The following is an 18,418-nucleotide window of genomic DNA, read 5'->3' on the forward strand; positions in this document are numbered from 1 at the left end:
GAAATACAGCTTCCAATAAAGTAAATCTAAACACCACATACAAATTTAACTGTAAAGTATAAAAGGTCCTTTTTTTTCGCAGAATAGGGAAGTTTTCCAAAGCCTCTGATTATTTTATACTGCATTAGTTTTAGTATAGGAAGAACTGATTCCTGCCTAACAAATAAGTTATTACCCCCCCCCAGAGCCACTCTTTGAAATTAGAGACAACAAGCACTTGGCAGCTTATTGACAGGGTGGTGTAATCAAAGAGATTTTCTTATCCTTTCCTTTCTTTCAACTTTTACTCTTGATGTTTGTTTTTTTTTTCTTACATTGCTTTAAGCACCCTAATTAATGTTGCTTTTTCATCATATTTTAGGAAATATTGGGGTCAACCTGGGCTGGATGCCATGTGTCCACCAAACCGCTCCATAACCATCCTCCTCAGCAGGACAGTCGGAAGGAAAATAAGATGGAAAAAAATCTCATGCCTCAAGATAAAGGCAGTCTAATAAAGCAGGAACAAAGATTGTGTGTGTGGCTGCAAAGGAAAAACAAAAGATTTATTCTCTGCTTCCCACCAGCAGGTGATGTCCAGCCACTTCCCAGGAAACAGGGTTTCAGTACGCATTGCAGCTGCTCCAGAAGACAAACATGGTAAATAAGGCATGCCATGCCCCTTCATTTTTTCCTCCTTTCTCTCAGCTTTTATCTCTGAGCAGATACCATGTGGTATGGAACATTCCGTTGGCCACCTTGGGTCAGCTGTCCCAGCTGCATCTCCCCCCTGCCAGGATCTTTCCCACCTGCAGGTTCGTGGTGAGGGGCAGGTTGGGCAGACAGCTGTGGTGCTGCGCCAGCCCTGCTCAGCATTAGCCACGTCACCCATGTGGCATCACCACTGTGCTGACTACCAACACACACTGTGGTACTGTGAGACCTGCATGGGGAAAATTAACTTCATCACAGCCAGACCCAATCCAGGAAACAATTCTACTTTGACAGGTAATAATTACATATTTACCCACAGGCTAAATTTTTTGCTAATTAAGTTAATTGCATTGATTTCAGAATATGTCCCTCCTTTGAGATTCAAGCCTTTCAGATACTCAGGAAAGCTCACAGCTCTGGACCAGTGGTGTTATTTTTACCTGCTTGTATAAAGCCCCCAGCCTTTCCCCACCCCCAACCCAATCTTTCCACATTTCAGACATTCCTGACAGCCCCTCAAGACTTCTTACCCTTCCTACAAGTTACTCAAATTTGCCAGAGCCAAGTCTTTGGAAGTCAGAGGTCAGATCACTGGTGCACCTGTAAGTAATACAGCCCTGGCTGAACTCTGCTTAACCACACAATGCAGCACACATCTGAGGAATCTAAAAATCTTTAAGAGTTTTTTTTTTTTAATCAAGGTAAATTCTTCTCAGAGAGAATAACTTTTTTTTTTCCTGTCTAAAATTTTTCTCACAACCTGAAATTGAGCAGGACATTTTTACTCCCTGAAAGATGCAGTTGTTTTTGTGGAGTGAAATTAAATAAACCTCAAAGCTGAAGTGTGTGTACTGGAAAAGAAGATAAAAGACAAACATGAGGAATGTGCAAAAGGTTTCCAGTGCTCTTATATGCTTCGTTATGTATGTAATAGAAGATTGCAGGTAGCAGTTCGACCCTCAACTTAAGAGATCCTGTGAGAGCACCAGCAGAAGACAGCTGATCAATTGTCCTGAATATGAAGTGTAGAAATGTGACACTAATGGCTATGACAAATTGTTGGCTAAAGAGACTGTCAAAAACTCTAACTCAGGACCAAAGCCTTACATAACCCTGCAATGTACTCTATACACACAGGATAAATTAATCTTTATTTAATAAAGTCAAGCAGACAGCTCCAGTAACACCTCATTCTTATGCATCAGTCACTGAGCTTTTCAGAGAGCCACAAGCATCATTAATTAAAAGAAAAAGAGAGCAACCATTTGGCAAGGATTACTTTGAACAGTTTAGGTAACAGATGTGATGTCCTAGCTAATGCCACGATTCCCAGAGCACACATCAAAGTCCTCCTGCTAACGCTGCGTGTAGCCACTGCTGACGCCTTCTATGTTATGTTCAGCTCTTTCTCTGCATTTAAGGGGCGCATTGCACTGTGTTTTGGGGATCCCATTCCTGACTGGGGACCTGTTGGAGCACAGTACATGGAAACCACAGCCAGCAAGGACCCGTATAACCCAAACCTTACATCAATGTGGAGTAGATGTGCAGGTAAGGCATACCTGCAACCAAAGCAGTTCTAGCTCCCAGGTCAGATGTTGCCTCCTTCCACCTCCCACCTCTCCTCTCCAGGCTCCTCTTTTTTCATAGCATGCATTTTTATTCTCACTTCTTCCCTCCTGCCCTCTCTGTCCCTTCATAAACAGCTACACGGTGTTTGAAGTGTACATTTGAGCATGGGCTACTGTATATCCTCACATGACTGAAGAGAAAGAGGGGAGATGCATGTGGACTTGCACCCTCCTTGTCTTATCCCTTGAGAACCAGAAGTCAGATGCTAGACTTTGCATTGCATATCAGTGCAAGAAACTGTATCTCCAAGAGCCATCGTGTATGTCTGAGGCTTTCTTACATATTTAACATTTTAAATCACTTAGAAAAGTAATTTTTGTTGACTCACATATAAACATCAATTGTCAGAAAGGCTCTAGCTATTTATTTCTCTAAGAACATATTCTTATATATTCCAAGTATTTCAATTTTCTATTTCATACCTATTAAACCTAGTCATATCTATAGGGCACTAAGGCACTCATTCATAAACTTCTTAGGGAATAAATCCTCTCAATAATAGCAAATGAAAGTTAAATCCTGAAATTCAATTGCAGTCTGAGTTTTCACTGCAGGCCACAATGTTCTAATAACCTAAACATTACAAAAAAAAATGAAAATCTACATGGCAATGTAATCTCCATGGAGAAAGGAAAGTTCAGATTCAGCACAATCATTTCTCTCTTACAGTTAAGCACGTTTTGTTGGAATTTGTAATCCCCCCTTGTAATCTTATGTAAACTATTTTGACAGAAAAACCAGTGCTTTCACTATTGTTTTCATATATTCACTATTGCCCACATACAATTTTGACATCAAACCAAAAATGTCCAACAACAGCAGGTAAAACAGCTGAAAAGCCACCGTTTGATCCCCTAGTGAAGAATAGTCCTGTCGTAGACGCTGTGTGGCAGTCAATTAGAAGTAAACACAAAGTCAGATTTGATCTTCACTCACCTGCCTTTCATCCACAGGTAGTCTGGAAAGGTTTCTGGCTGAACAGATGATATACAGGACTTTACAGAACATTTTCATTAACACTCAATAGTGTCCTCAAACTACACGTATTCTCAGTGTGGGGTAAGAAGATGAACAGATATTAGAGCAAGGGAACTTGAAGAATTGGCTCTTGCCAATTCTTCTCTGTAGCAAAGGAAGGAAAAAAGGTTTTTGGATGGAGTAACTGCAAGAAATTTTATCATCTCAAATGCTGTTGCAGAAAACAGATAAGCAGCAACTGAACTGTAGCCACAGACTACATTATGGCAATTTCTTCTTATTTTCTTTCCCCCCCCAAGCAGATAGGCCAATCAGAAAGAGTGAGTTCTGGGGAGAGAAGTAAACATGGAGTGATGATCTGGATTAATGACTTCTGTTTTAAAGTATTAGAGTATAAAATCAAGATGTTTTATTGCTTTTTGGGATTGGAGTCCAGTTCCTACACACACAGAGTCCAAAAGCAGTGATCATGGTAAGATGTATTTTCATCTGTAAGCCAAAAAAACCAGTCTAGTAGGTAGAAGCAGAGAATGCTCTAAGTTGATGGGGTGAAGCAAAGGTGGAAAGAACTTGTGATGCTTTTAACTTCTATGCTTTTAATGTTTCACCACATTTTTTATTCTTGTATTAATAGGACCTTCAGGTTTGCATTTTAGTACCAGACAATGAGAGAAAAATCTGGCCTATAAATGAAATCCCTATATCCTTTGGGAGGTTTAGAATTAAGACACATCAGAATGAAAGCTCTAAATGGTCTTTTAATCACTGCTCTTCAAATCTGCAGAACAATAATAAAAGCATTAGGGTTAAGGAAAGATTGTGTTGTCAACTTGCAAAAGGGCAGCTTAAGAAAGTCAGGTTGGTGAGAGGACCATACATCTTTCCTACCAAAAGCAGTGTTCAAATGATCTTATTGTTATGGAAAATAAGGTCAGAACCAGACATTTCATTAAAGGGAACAAGGAAGTAATGCTACACAGGACAGTACACTTGTTAATGACCATCTCCCTCTTTCTCCAGATGGGAACCTCTATGGTATACATACATCTTTTTGATGGGAATCACTTTACCTATTTGAAGCACTATCAGCTTTGTAAGAGATAAAAAAGCTGCTCTGAGGGAATCCACCCTCTGCTCAGCACGAAGACCACAGTCCTCTTCCCCAGGCAGACTCCTGGGGACTCAGTCAGTGCTGAGCAGCTACTTCATACACACAGTGACAGCTGACCTGATGACAAGGTACACTAATCACTCTGTTCTCCAAGTTAGCTACCTGCATAAAGACACAAGGTGCTTTCTGCTTCTGTCAGAGTTGTGTTGGAAAATGATAGAACAGATGCTGGAATTATTTATGCTCAAGAAATAACTTCCAGCATTTGAAGTTCCAACATGGGGACAGCAATTGGACTCAAACACACAGAGGAATGTGTCGCTGCCAGGTCTTCTCATCTAGAAGCAAACAAGATGATCTCAACAAGGCTACATCGGATGTGCCACTCCCACCCCATCACCCAACCAGAAATCAAATGGCAGCCAGAAAGATAACCAAAACAAGGAAATAAAGGCAACAGGCAGTGACTGTGGCTAAGATTAGTAGGATACAAGATAAGCAAGGTTCAGAGGTGAAATCTCATCCCCTGGTAACTGTGGAGTCCAAAACGACACATCCAGTCTGTAGAGAAATAAATTCTCTCTCCTGAGATGTGTTGAGGACTTGGAAGCTGAGGTCCTAGTTCTTGGTGTTGCTCACTACTGACCCTGGATGGCTTGTGAGTCATCTGTGTGTGAATGAGTGCAATCCATGAAAGAGTCAGAGTGGTTGGTGGCAGTTATTGCTTAAGGCATCTCCTTCTCTTTCTGTAAGGTCTTACACAGGCTTCTCTTACACTAATTTTCTACAAGATTTCGGGTAATAAAGGATTGTTCTATTTGAAATGAAAGAACTGACTACCTTCCTAGCACTAAGGAAAGCTTGAAAAGGACTCCCAAAACAACACCCACTTGCCTGAATACACACCACTTCAGCAATAACAGTGAAGAGCCTCTGCTGTTGGAGACACTTGTGCTAATTACTTTTCCCCCTCTGTATCTGCAGTAGAGGCAAAAGAAGAAGTGGAATTGATCTCTTAAGTGCTGTGCCCAAAGTATAACCTTTAAGGAGAAACTACTTTAATTAAACCAAGCTGAGCAGCAGCATTTCTTCAGGACAAAACTGCACATCCATTGGAAAGAGTGGCTGCTTCAAGACCTCAGAGTTCACATTAATTAAGAACAGAGATGAGCAGCTCTGAGGAGAAGACACTGAGCTATGTCCAGTACTTTATGGACGTGGAGTTAGAGGTGAAGCCATCACACAAGTGCCACAGTTTTTCTTCCTTTTTTTCTCTCCCCTCATCTTTTCTCCTTCCTGCAGAGCAAGCAGTGAAAGAAGTGACATCTTTTTTTTTTCCCTAGGTCTGTTTCTAACTATGTACAAAGCAAGTGGGAGGGGAAATGTTGAACATAAGGTTTGGGAGTTGGTTTTGTCCAGAAACATTGATAAAAGAAGATTGAGTTATTTTATGAGTCTTATAATTCTTCCAAATAAAATATTTTAGAACAACAAATGGGAAGTGCCTGGCACTTCTCATTAGGTTAAAGTATCAGTGGCAAACTCCAGGTGCTCCTCTTGCAGAGCCTCAAATACAATTACCAATTGCCATTCAGCTGTTGCAAAGCACAGTCAGATGACCCCAAGAATTAACAAACTCTGAAATAGCAGAAAAACAAACTAGGGTGGGTTATTTTCCCTCTGCTCAGATGCACTCACCATCTCTCATTCAGAGAGATGTCATTTCCCCAGAACACAAATGTTCCCTCAGACAGCAACGATTTTCCCTTGTCATGAATATTTTTAGAGGTCAGTTTAGGGTGGGGGTCATTAGTAGGAAAAAAAAACCTCAACAAGCAAGGCAATACGAATACCTTGTCTGACAAGAAGAACAAAATGCCTTTCCATTGTAGCATCCTCGTTTGAGAGAATTTTCTTCTCTCTTGAATACCTGGGAGGGGATGTTTGCTGGCTTTGGCAGCGTTCTGTTTAGATACACACCAGTCCAACTCAAACAGTGCAAGGTACAGTTTCTACAGGGGACCCACCTACAAACACAGCTCCTTTTTATCCCTCCCTCCACCCCCTGGTGTTTACAGAGTGAGGTACGGAGGTGAGAGCCCCCGGACAAAGTGCTGCCATGTGAGAAGGCAGGCAATGTCAGAGCAGCCTTAGAAGTCAGTGGGAACAGCTAAGAGTAAAGTCCCTATTTTCTAGTGTTAGTACAAGTTACCAGGAATGACACTGTGGTGTGGAGTAGACCTGTTGCTTTATAAAATCAAGAGAGAAGTCACAGGCAGTGCCTGCAGCAAAGGGCAGACAATCCTCTCAAGGAGATACGGACAGAGCATGTTTCCCCCTACACCTGCTGCTGATCAGGAGAGAGCAAGAGCCTCAGGTTTTGCAGTGTTTAGGAAGGGGGCGGGACAATGACCCCCTCTCCCATCCCTCCCCAGGCCATGGCCCTTCTGCCTCCAGCCTTTCTCTTCCTGTGCAGCTCATGTTCCTTCTCCAACCTTTTACCATCCCAGGAGATTCTCTCTCACCAGAATAACCATGTTTCCCTCTTACTCACTGCCATGTCTTTCCCTTTCATGCCTTCTCCCTCCCACTCACAGGGAGATGCTGGAGGCTAGACCTGGCCTTGCAGATGTATTCTTGCCTTGAATGTTTACTGCGTGAATGAGGTGCAGGGCTGAATTTCACATGACTGAAAGGCTCTTGGGCTGCTAAAGCCTTTTTTTGGCCCTTTGTATCTGTATGTTGTTCTAAGTCTCAAATACTGACATGGAAAAGGTGTCATATGTGGGCAAAAGACATCTTCTCAGACATCTTTTGATACCTATAGCTCATCCTCTGCCATCTACCCTTTAATTTCAGTAACAGCTTTTGCAGGTGAGAATTTTTACCTTCTCCTTAAGTCAATTGGCAGAAGCAAATTTTTGCAGACATTGTTTTGAATCTCTCATGACTGGCTGCATACAAAGTTGGTATAACTTTGGCTGAGTATCATATAGCAAAATTGTGTTGAGGGGGGATTTTATTTTGGTTTATTTTTTTAATATCTCTACCTGCAACATGCCAGGGCTGGATTCTGGGCATTCACAGAGATGCTGAAAGAAGCTCCTGTTGAAATAATACTGTGACCAGTTGCTCTCATGTCAAGGCCAGAACCCATTTTGCTGGACTACACGAGTAACAAAGCAGCAGGGTATTTGCCTCAGAGGTCAGCAAGCAGGCAGAGGACCGGTGCTACAGGGACAGAGCGGGAGGGAGAGGCAGGACAGGTAAGGGACTTGAATATGTGAATGAATTAATGGATTCAGAAGGCAGTGTGACAAACTTAGAGTAGAAGGGCAGGAAAGATGAGCTTAGTGGTTGCTTTGGCCATCTGGAGACTGGTGGAGGATGAACTGGGAAAAAAGGGTGTCAGAGAAATGGGGTAGCAGAGCACAGGTACTGAGGAACTAGGTGGTGTCCTCTTCTTTCAATACACACCTGTTTCACTTTAAAACCCCATTTCCTTTTGCTGTGTGTTATATTAAAGCTCAAGACTGAAATAAAGACTAAAATTTTGAGGATTTTTTGACCACTTTGCTGGCCAGTGCAAGGGTGGGCTCACAGAGGTAGCATGGGGACATAAACACATATGAAATCCACTCCAATGGTTGCATACATGTGTGACCTATTTAACATCTGCATATCTGTTTAATGCCAAGAACTATGTTAGATAACTGAAACCAAAGCTCACAGGGAGTCATGGGAAGAGACTATCCAGATTATTATCATGATTAGTCTATTCCCTTTCCCCCTTCTGACTTAAGAATTTCTTTTAGGCAAGTAGTCATTTTAAACATATGCAAACACCACTTGCTAGTTTGCTGTGGAGCTGGGAAAAAGCCAGGCTTCTGTGATGCTGGCTACTCCAGGCAGTGTGAAGGTAAATATGTCTGACGTCACCTGATGTTGACCTGTGAGCTCACAGGCACTGTGCACCTGTAAAGATGCAGGGCTACCAACTCTCAGAGTCACTGTTCTATAGGCAAAGCATCTCCAGTGTTTTATTTGACTCACTCAGTGTTTTCAGTACTCAATGATTACATAAACCCTGCTTTGGTAAGGACTTCAGTAGAAAAAGTCCTTTATTTATCCATAGTAAAGCAATACCTTGCTCTCAACAAGCATGTGTGTGTATTTCACATGGGAAGGAAGGGAAGATTTCATGCTGACAGCTTTGCAGTTACATTAAATTTGGATGAGCCCACTGCTATCAAAACGTGGGGAATAAAATGCAATAGTTTGAATAAATAATGTATTTGGCAGTGAAGAATTAATAATGCATTATTAAGATTGGGGTAACACTGGGCAATTGCCTGAGGACATTGCATATAATCGGGAGTCACAAAAAAGTCAACTATCGCTTGAGGTGATCATTCAGAAGCTAAGCAGTGTAAAGGCAGTTTCACTTAGTCTCAATTGACAATAATGTGTATGGAACACAGGATTGACAATGTCTGTATTTGTTAAAGAGATTCTGCAACATTAGACGATCCATATGGTTGTACTTGGTGGTCTTGAAAGTATTTTCCAACCCAAATGATGCTGATTCTAAATGGTTCTATAAAGGGGCAAATTCTGATCTCATGAATACCAGAGGATATCAGTGCATCATTAATCAAGAATGGAACTTCTAGGATAAGAAAAAAATACCCACAAATAATAGCAGATGGATTCTTTTACAACAGAAGGCCCTTGCACAGAGTGCTGAATTTTCACTTGGAGCCTCATGATTTACATTGAGCCAAGTTTTTCCCCCTCTAACTAGTTGCTGTACAGTAGCAGTGATAGCAGGGGGCTCTTCCTTGCAGAGGAAGATGCCAGCAACTGCTGCAGTTCCTCCTTGCACCTTCAGAGTGGCCTCAGGGACCACGTGCCAGCCATCCATGGCATTTCCCAAGGCTGTGGAGGCTGGTCTGTGCCATCCAGCCAGTGACTTGGCCTGAAGAAAACTTGTGGACCTTTTATTGAGACTGAAATACCAATTGCAATGCAAGTGACAGTGCCTGAGGGCTACAGCTGGTTGGTTGTGGTCAATCTGTGGGGTTTGTCTCATGCTGGTGGCTCACAGCCAGCCTGTGACTAACTGTTGAGTAGCGATCCCAGCCCTGTGGAAGGAGGATCCTCCATATAGCAGGGATCTTTATTAAAAAGTACAACAGCGCTTGACCCTGCACTTTTGGAGGAGGAGGATGACATAGCCAATGCTTTTACTCCAGTGTCATCATCACTGCTGTGTTGTTCACATTGGTACCCACTTTGCAATTGCCATGGGAACAGGTCTATGGCTGCACAAGCAGAAGCATTCTCTTTTGCAAAGGTTTGGCATACCTTTTGTCTTAAATTGTGGGGCAGACTTAGCAAAACAATATTTATAACTGTAGAAAGTAGTGCTTCCTTATTTGTATGCATATTGCTGCTAAGCTTTCAGCCTTGGAGTCGCAATATTTTGGAGACCTAGTTCTAAGTAAATAATGAAAACAAAGGGGGACTAGTAAGTTTAAACTGATTGAGTGTCCTTCAGTGTTGAAACATGTTTGATTTAAGCACAGAAAGACACATTAATGCCTATTTATGATCTATTTTTAGAGTAATTCCAAGCAATTACAATTCATATGACTCAAGCACCCAGGCTGAATCCTAGCCAGGCAATAAAAGGAGATTTTTTGTAATGCCAGAGAGGCTCTTGAGCAGATTTGGAGGAAAATACAAATCAGCTGTTAGTGTGATAAAGCCATGCACACTAACACAGTTTCTGGAGCTCTTGATCACTTAGGAAACATTCACACTAGAAAAAGCAAACATGAAGCAGTGCATTGGTGCAGCACCACTGGCTTTTGAACACTGGGGGCTCTGTGCATTTGCCATGCAGGGAGAGGCTGGGAATGAGCTCACGGCTCTCCATTCCCTTTTTTCACTCTCAGCAATGATGTGAGAAATATTGATGCAAGGTTCCTTGCAGAGACATCAGGCAAAGAGAGATGGACAGGTGCATATGTTGGTGCTCTTAGAGGTCAATACATGTGCATAAAACTCCTTGCTTTCACACGCTTGGGATCATCCTTTCCTTTCTTCCCTCGTGGACTTTTAAACAAGCCAAAGTCCTGTTTTCTTTCTTTGCTTTCCCCAATTTTTCTCCTCCTGATACTCTGTTTCCCTCTGATGTCTGATTTTGTCTCCATCCTTTATTTTCCCATTTCAGGACTTTCCAGGGGGGCTGAGCAAGGCAGCTGCAGACACTCAAATAAGCCCTTCAACACCATACATGTGCATTGCTCTAGATCAATTCTAATGTGATTAATCACTTCAGGAAGGCAGTGTGTGTGTGTGTGTGTGGGGGGGGTGTTTTTGTATCCAAATCATAGAATCATAGACTGGCCTGGGTTGGAAGGATCATAGAGTTCCAACCCCCCCCTGCCACAGGCAGGGCCACCAACCTCCAGGCCTGGATCTAGACAAGGTGGGGCCCCATCCAACCTGGCCTTGAACAGCCCCAGGGATGGGGCATCCACCACCTCTCTGGGCAGCCTGTTGCAGCACCTTACCACTGTCTTTGTAAAGAACCTAATATCTAATCTAAACCTTCCCTCCTTTAGCTTTAATCCATTCCCCCTTGTCCTGCCATTGTCTATCCTTTTAACAGATTGATTCCCCTCCTGTTTCTATCATCCCTTCAGGCACTGGAAGGCTGCAATGAGATCCCCCCACAGCCATCTCTTCTCCAGGCTGCACAAGCCCAGCTCCCTCAGCCTCTCTTCGTAGGGGAGGTGCTCCGGATGAGGGCACTAAACATCAGGATACCTGAGGTAGCCGTAGGGGAATGGCAGGTTAAGACATAGTGCACAGGAGACCCCTTATCCTTCCAGAGCAGCACCTGGGGGCCAGGCAAGATATCCAAGGGTGTCTAACAGCACCCATGTTAGACACCTTGGAAGGAGCCGTAGGTTAACAACCTCACTTGGGAAAGAAGTCCTCAGCACAGCAAAACATTATACCCTGCAGTCAGTATTTACACTTCAGGAAAATCATGTTAGGCTAAGAAAGCAGAAAGGACCCAGGCAAGGAAACTCATAACCCTGCTTTCATAAAGCATTTATTTTTTTTTTTATTTGAAAACATTATACAGGCATTACATTGCCACAGCCAGTCCATATAGGAGCATGCAAATATCAAAATGGAGAAAAGGTTTGTTCAGCTTTTTGATGCAGGATTTGGGGTTGGGATTTTGTTTGCTTGGTTTTGGTTCATATTTCCATCTGCGGTGTCAAGATTAGTGTGCTTTATTATGGCATTTAACAATAAAATCCTACCCATGGGGTAAAATTTGTATTTGTAGCTAGCTCAGGAATACTAAATGATTAAAAAAAAAAAAAAAAGGAGAAAAAAAAGGAAAGAAAACAATACTACACGCTGGTCAAAATGTTAATAGCACAAGTTAGCAATCTCTACACTATACATTGAAACTTCTTTTTATGACACAGTGGTGCAAAATTTTCAATTGCTTGGTCTATCATTGTGTGTTTCGAAAGTTTATAGCTGGAACAAAGTCAAGGTCAGTCTCCCAGTGAAGGTTTTTTTCATCCAGCAGCAGGAAATTCCATCAGTCTTGCTAAGGGCTGCTCAGGGCCGGCAGTATAACAGTGTTCCACTCTGCTCAGGCAGGGAGCAATACACAGCTCCAGACGTTCTATGCAAGGCGGAGAGTAGCTGCCGGTTCGAGAGCTGAACCTTTGCTGGTGCGTACCGAGGCCTCGAGCCGCAGCAAACAAGCAGGTAGGAGGGATGTTTCCTTTTGCTAGACCTCGGTTTGGCAGTCAACAGAGTTACTTGTAAAGCTGTTTCCCTTGGAGGTCCACCCAGCGCTCGCACGCTGCTGCTCGTCCAAGCATCCCGGGAGACGCAGGGCAGCGAAGCGGCCCCGCTTGGCACATCAAACCCCTCCTGTGCAAGTAGCACAGAGGGTGATGGCTGGGCACAGGGGGCACACCAAAACAGTCATGACACAGTGCCATCCAACACAGCCTTTTAAAACAGCCTGTAAAAACTGGCATCTCTCAGCCACCTGCGGACCACAAACCCTTCCAAGTAGGAACTCCCAGCCCCCTGACCCGGCTGGGAGATGCCTCCTGCCCAGCTGTTTCTGAGAAGACTCTAACAAACATCTACAAGTTAGTGTCAGAAAAATGAGGAGGGGGGGTGGGGCAGAAGTACTACCAACATTTGGCTTAAAAAATAAATACTAATGATGAAATTAACTGAAACAATTATGCAAAAGGAAGGAATTGTAAACATGAAACAAACACGCACGCACGCAATCCTCAAGGTTCTCAGACCAACACAGGGACTAATGTTCAGAGAAAGGTATTTAATTGGTATAAAAGGTAGCAAAAAAGACTGAGATGACAGGTACCCACCAGCGTGTCTGAGAGAGCCGCGGTGGTTGTAACCAGAGTCCTTGATCCTGGGGAAGGTATGAAATCCACAAGTTGAAAGCCCTCCCAGGGCTGTGTCTAAGGATGCTTGCTGGCTTCTGTGAATGAGGGCTTCACCTGACCATGAGCTTCCCACCTGGACCTTCCACCCCACAGACTTTACCCTGAAGTATCAGGTAACCTTTCTTGTGTGGTTTAATTTTTTTTATTGAATCCTGTAGGATTTAAACTTCCCTTAATATGTCCAGAATATGGACTCCATTTCTCAGTGGGAATATTGTTTTTTTCTTTTTTTTAATCCTCAATGGTTTAAGAGAAAAAAGCTTGAAAACACAAGTGCCAAAGAGATTAAATAAAAAGAAAGCCAGGTAAAAAAAAAAAAAATCCATTTGTTGTGAGCTTAAAAACCAAGACATCTTACTGGAAGCTTTTGGGCCAGTTTTGGGCATGGTTTGGCAATACTGAGGACCCTTCTCTCAGCTGCAGCAGGATTGTGGCAGACAGCCTGAACACGCTGGGGCAGAAATCATCTTTCTCCTCCACAGCAAAAACAAGATACAACTTACTTTCGCTACTCAACAGCATTTTGGTATTTGCCACTTCATGTATAATATGCATACATGCTTCTCCCAATCTGCTTCAGGGAAGTCCTTTCTATATTAAAGCAGAAATGGACTATAAAAGATGAATGTTTTCTCAGCAGAAATTCATCCTGCTTGGCTAAACTGTGTGGCCTTTTTAAAATCCAGGGTGCAGACTGATTTTTTTTTCTTTTTCTTATTTAAATAGAAATAGGTAAGCTGTATTTTTCAAACACCAAGCCCTACATTTTCGTTTGAGGCAGACTTCTTCAGTGGAATAACATTCAAATCAAATTTCATTTTCTATGCCCACAAGCAAAATATTCATCAGCCCTGCTGTAAACTCCATTTTCAACCACCATGCCTGTATGCACACTTTTACAGCAGTATTGTGTACTTCTTAATCTCTTTCCTTTTGATGATCCTGAAGCCTTTTAAAATAACTTGGTCCCATAGTACCCCTGCGAGGTAGGTAAAATATCATTATTCCCATATATACAGATTGGGAAACTCAGCCACACAGAAGGTAAGTCATGCCCAAGATCACATGGAGATACTGAAGATCTGTGAATAAACCCAAGCCTTCCTGGATCCCTCTGCTATCCGTTGGATGATCTCTCCTTCCTTAATTTGACATTAAAAATGGATGATGGATGTTGAAATGATAATTTCCTTTTATTGGGCTCTCAGAAGAGTGAACATACAGGCAGAGATGGATTTTTCATGGTGGTGACCAAGATCTTCCCCATTCTGATAAGGCTCCTGGAGCAGAAGTATAGTTGTGGAGCACAGCCCCAGGAATGTAAGAAAACTGCTGAATTCTGGTAGTTTTGTAGTTAATGAAATCTAATTGACTGCACCCTGCCAGTATGAATGCCTTTGCACTACTGCAGCAACACCAGCAGGTGGTCCAGTCTTTCTGCTCATGAATTCCTCATCTAATCTTCCTGATTTTACAATTTGTGGATTTTGGTGAAAAATGGACACATTTCTGAATCACTGTTGGTAGAATGAACCATGAATAAGCAAACTGGAACAGCAGAAGGCGCCGTCGATGCACTGAGTATCTAAAATAAGTGCCCTGATCCACATGATGTGTCATCTTGCCATGGAGAGGTACAATACATAGGAAACTAGAAAATGTGGCTTTCTTTTTACAGATTAGAATTTTAAAAGTAAGAAATCTGTGCTAAGTCACGACTACAGAGAAACTAATTCCCTGTCACCTGATGCAAAACCTCAGCCGCTAGGAAATCTGCCATGGATCTTAGAGAGGTCAATGCTGGAGTACTTCACTTCTGCAAATATAGAAAGGCTAAAATGCTCGCCTTATACCTATTCCTAGAATAGAGACGGATATTGTAAGTTGTCCCTTCTCTGGATTCATGGAACAGATTACCTAGAAAGGGCAACTGGACAGATGGCACAGATGAATTTGTTGTCTTTCCCTTGCCAAATCCAAGGCGCTAGCAAAAATGTGTCAGGGTATCACTACCACAAGTAACCCATCTATTTTGTGCACACAAACAAATCTTAGAGAGAAATTAACAGTGGCTGCACAAGTGTATTTGCTGTAAAAAGGCAGATTTTCCACAACTGGTGTGGCTTAGGCATAATATCACTCTGTGGGTGCACAACCACCCTTCTATGAATGTCTTTTTGTAATTTTAGCTTATATATTGACTATCTTTCACAGGTAGTTTGACATTAACTGATTGATGCACAGCAGTTTGTATTGCAGACATGCTGCTCACATCCTAAATGAGGGACTGGCATCTCCTTGCAAGGAACATCCTGGAACAATTCATTTGTACTTTTATGAGCCTTCCTTGTTTGCTACCTTGCATCTCACCGGTGTAAGAACACTTGGTAAATACCTTTCTCTATGTACAATACAGAGATAATGGATATACGAGCTCCGCTGAATCATCAGTAGGTGATCAACAGCCCTGGATTTAAGCAACTCTAACATGAGGCTCTTCTTCTGTCTCCTGCCCCAGGCTGGTGTATGTTACTGAAGGCTCCAGCTGGCTGGTGGCTGGCAGGTCTACAACAGGTCCTGAAGGGTTTCGAAACTGCTTGTACACCCGAGGATCCTGGGCTACGTAGGTGGACGTGGAGGAGTAGAGCACCAGCCCAACAAGGATAGTGAAGAATGACAACAAGTAAAGTCCTGAAAACTAAGCAGAAATATGGATAATTAGACACAGTACCATTTATGCTGAGCTCATGAAAACACACACAGATGGGGTAGGCACAGACCATTGGGCACGCACCACACAGAACAAGCCTCCTATCCCTGGGTTGTTGACTTTGCATGAGAGTGCCTCTCTGAAAGTTGGTTTGTTCCCATCAACTCACCTCTCACCTGTCTTCCACATCCAGCAGCTAACTGGTGCCTTCCCATGCCCCAGGCATATTAAGTATCGGTCAGGTGGGACTTGGGAAAGCTGGGATGTGGTCACAGATCCAAAGCTGATGTTGTGCTTTTAGACAAGCTAACTACTTCTCTGAGTCCAAGTTTCTATAGCTCTGGTGTGGGAGTCCCATCACCTATGGTTCTCTGACAGGCAAAAAGTTAATTACACCTGAACCGCATGTTTGTGAAGTATAACATGTTGTTGGTAATATAAAAATATCATGAAATGAACATTTAAACAAGCATTTAAAACATATATACTTTAAAAGAATGTATTTTAATCAAGGCACTTGAAAAGCCCACCTGCAACTTCTCTTGCAAACAGAAAGGAGATGCTGGAGGATTTAATGTGCGTTTGGACAGGATGAACTTCAGCTGTGAAACATGCACTAGGTTGACCTCAAGAGGTTTGATAGTATGTATGGAGGGCAGTTAACTGAAAGCTCAGGTACACGTATAGATCAGATGTCAGCCTGAATTTTCTGACATATCCAGACTTAGTGTGCTTGGACTGAAAACACACCACAAATAACCTTTCTGGAAATACATCAGTCCTTGCAGGTAAAGACAAAATGCAGGGATTCAAAAGCACAGAGCACTGGATGTTAACTTTAGTTACTGTGGTTCTGCTACAGATGAGGAGAGAAGGAGGGGGCACAAAAACGCCTTTAAGCCCACATGACTTGTCTTCCAGTCATAGTCAACAAATTATTTCTTCTTGCATGCTGTGTGAGAGAAGCCATGAAAGACCAATTGCACAGCCAATGTGGTGGTGGGGATACAGAACTGATTTGTACTCAATAAGACTTTAAAAAAAGTGTCTGTTTTCTGCATCTGTCAGGGATTTGTACTTGAACACCAACAAGTGGCTGCAATCTGTTATTAGCTGTTTCATGACGTGCTTTCCTAGTTTACATAACGGTACCTGCAAGTCTGTTTCTTAATCCTACCCGACTATGCTGTGATGGGTGCCCAGTTTGTTTCCTCTGGCTCACTTCAGCACAGCACAAAATGGATAGAAGCTTTTTTAGCAATTCTGCTTTTTATATTTAAAGAAATAATCGTAGTGGAGAAAGCAAATTTTACTGAAGCTGACTTTGCAGGGATGTTCATGTGTTGCCACTAATAAACCTACAAAATCTGCGTCCATCTACCCATGTGAGGAAGCAATTGGCATTGTTACAGAATCCACAGTATCTTTGAAAGCTTTGGACATCTAACCCATGGTGATGTATCTGTATGTGTTTTGGTTTCCCACAGCTCATATGCACGTTTTTTGAGGGAAAGAGCTGTAATGGGGGAAGTGTAAAGTGTGTCAGAGGGATTAAAGGGTAGGGAGAGTTCTGCTTTTCATCAGCTGTTAATTGCTTTTTTCCAGGAATGTCACCAGGTCTTCTCGTGTCACCTGGTAGTATGATTCAGTGTAATTGCCCAGCTGTCCCACCAGCCACAAAACCAGTGTTGAGCCTCTGCTGAAGGATTCCTCCTGTGCGACACAGCTCTGAAAGGACTGTTTAGGCTTAGATCTCCCCCATGTGGCAATCAAGCCAGAGTCAATAATTTCAAAGCATTTTCCAATTGATTTTTTCCCCCATTTTCAGTTCATTTTTGCTCTCAGCACTCCTCCACCGTCCCATTTCCTCTTTGCATGTGACCTTGGGTACCACTTAGCAGCAGTGGACTTCACTAAGCTAAAGCAAAATGCAGGAGTCAAATGGATCTAGTTTTCCAAATTGGAAACTAGTTCCCTAGTTTCCCACTGTCCCTCCTTCTTACCTTATGCCTGAATTTCTCATCCTGGACAGCCAGCTGGCTTGCTTCGCTGTATAACCAGAGTGCCAGCCAGATCTGTGATTGCCTTGTGTCCTGCTGTGAGGAATCTGTGGGCTTTGCAGCAGCTAAATGGGCCCTTTTTCTTGCTCTAGGAGCTGCCCAGCCAAAATCAATTCACTTTTGCTTTAGTTTGTGGCTCCAGCTCTACCATATTCCCCTCCTCCTGGCCATACCTCTCACTTGTCTCTCAGGGGCTTCCTGCCAGTGGGCTCTTTCACCCAATAATACTCTTTCCATGGCAGTGTGTCCCCCAGTGGCAGCTCTCCAGCCTGGGACAAAGGCTTTGGACAAAGCTGGGGGAAATCTAAACAAAAGCTTGTGAAACATTTGTCTTTGGTATCTACACGTAGCTCTTGCAAAGGGACCTGGATCCTGACAGCCCTATAACAATTCCATCTTTACCTTCCTTAGAAACAAGTTAAGATTCAGGCTGAATTGTTTTCTGCAGCACTGAAGTGGAAGGGTTGTTAGGAAGGTTAATATAGGAATATATATGCTGTAGGTACAAGAGAAACCTTTGGGTTTTGTCAATACCCTGTCAGATTGACCCCAAACCCCCTTGAAATCAATGCATAGTTTCCTTCTATTAAAACAGCAGTGAAACCAGCAGTGTGATGGGATGATGCAGACTTCGTTCATCAAACGCAAAATTTGTTGCTCACTGTACTGTATTCCTCAGGCTCCAGCTGAAATCTTTGTACCT

At 42.8% G+C, this 18,418-nt stretch overlaps 1 protein-coding gene across 1 annotated transcript in view; it reads right to left on the bottom strand.

Annotated features, from left to right (window-relative positions):
- Positions 1 to 15,418: 15,418 nt before the first annotated feature.
- SLC35F1 (solute carrier family 35 member F1) overlaps positions 15,419 to 18,418 on the bottom strand; it is a gene marked incomplete at both ends in the record, with an annotated part of 232,819 nt that continues 229,819 nt past the window's right edge. The window contains one exon of the mRNA XM_084262311.1: positions 15,419 to 15,643. Coding sequence (XP_084118437.1) covers positions 15,419 to 15,643 — 225 coding nt within the window. The remainder of the gene's footprint in view (positions 15,644 to 18,418) is intronic.

The sequence above is a fragment of the Gallinula chloropus genome (genome assembly GCF_964237585.1).
Source record: "Gallinula chloropus genome assembly, chromosome: 3".
In the NCBI taxonomy this organism is placed as follows: Eukaryota; Metazoa; Chordata; class Aves; order Gruiformes; family Rallidae; genus Gallinula; species Gallinula chloropus.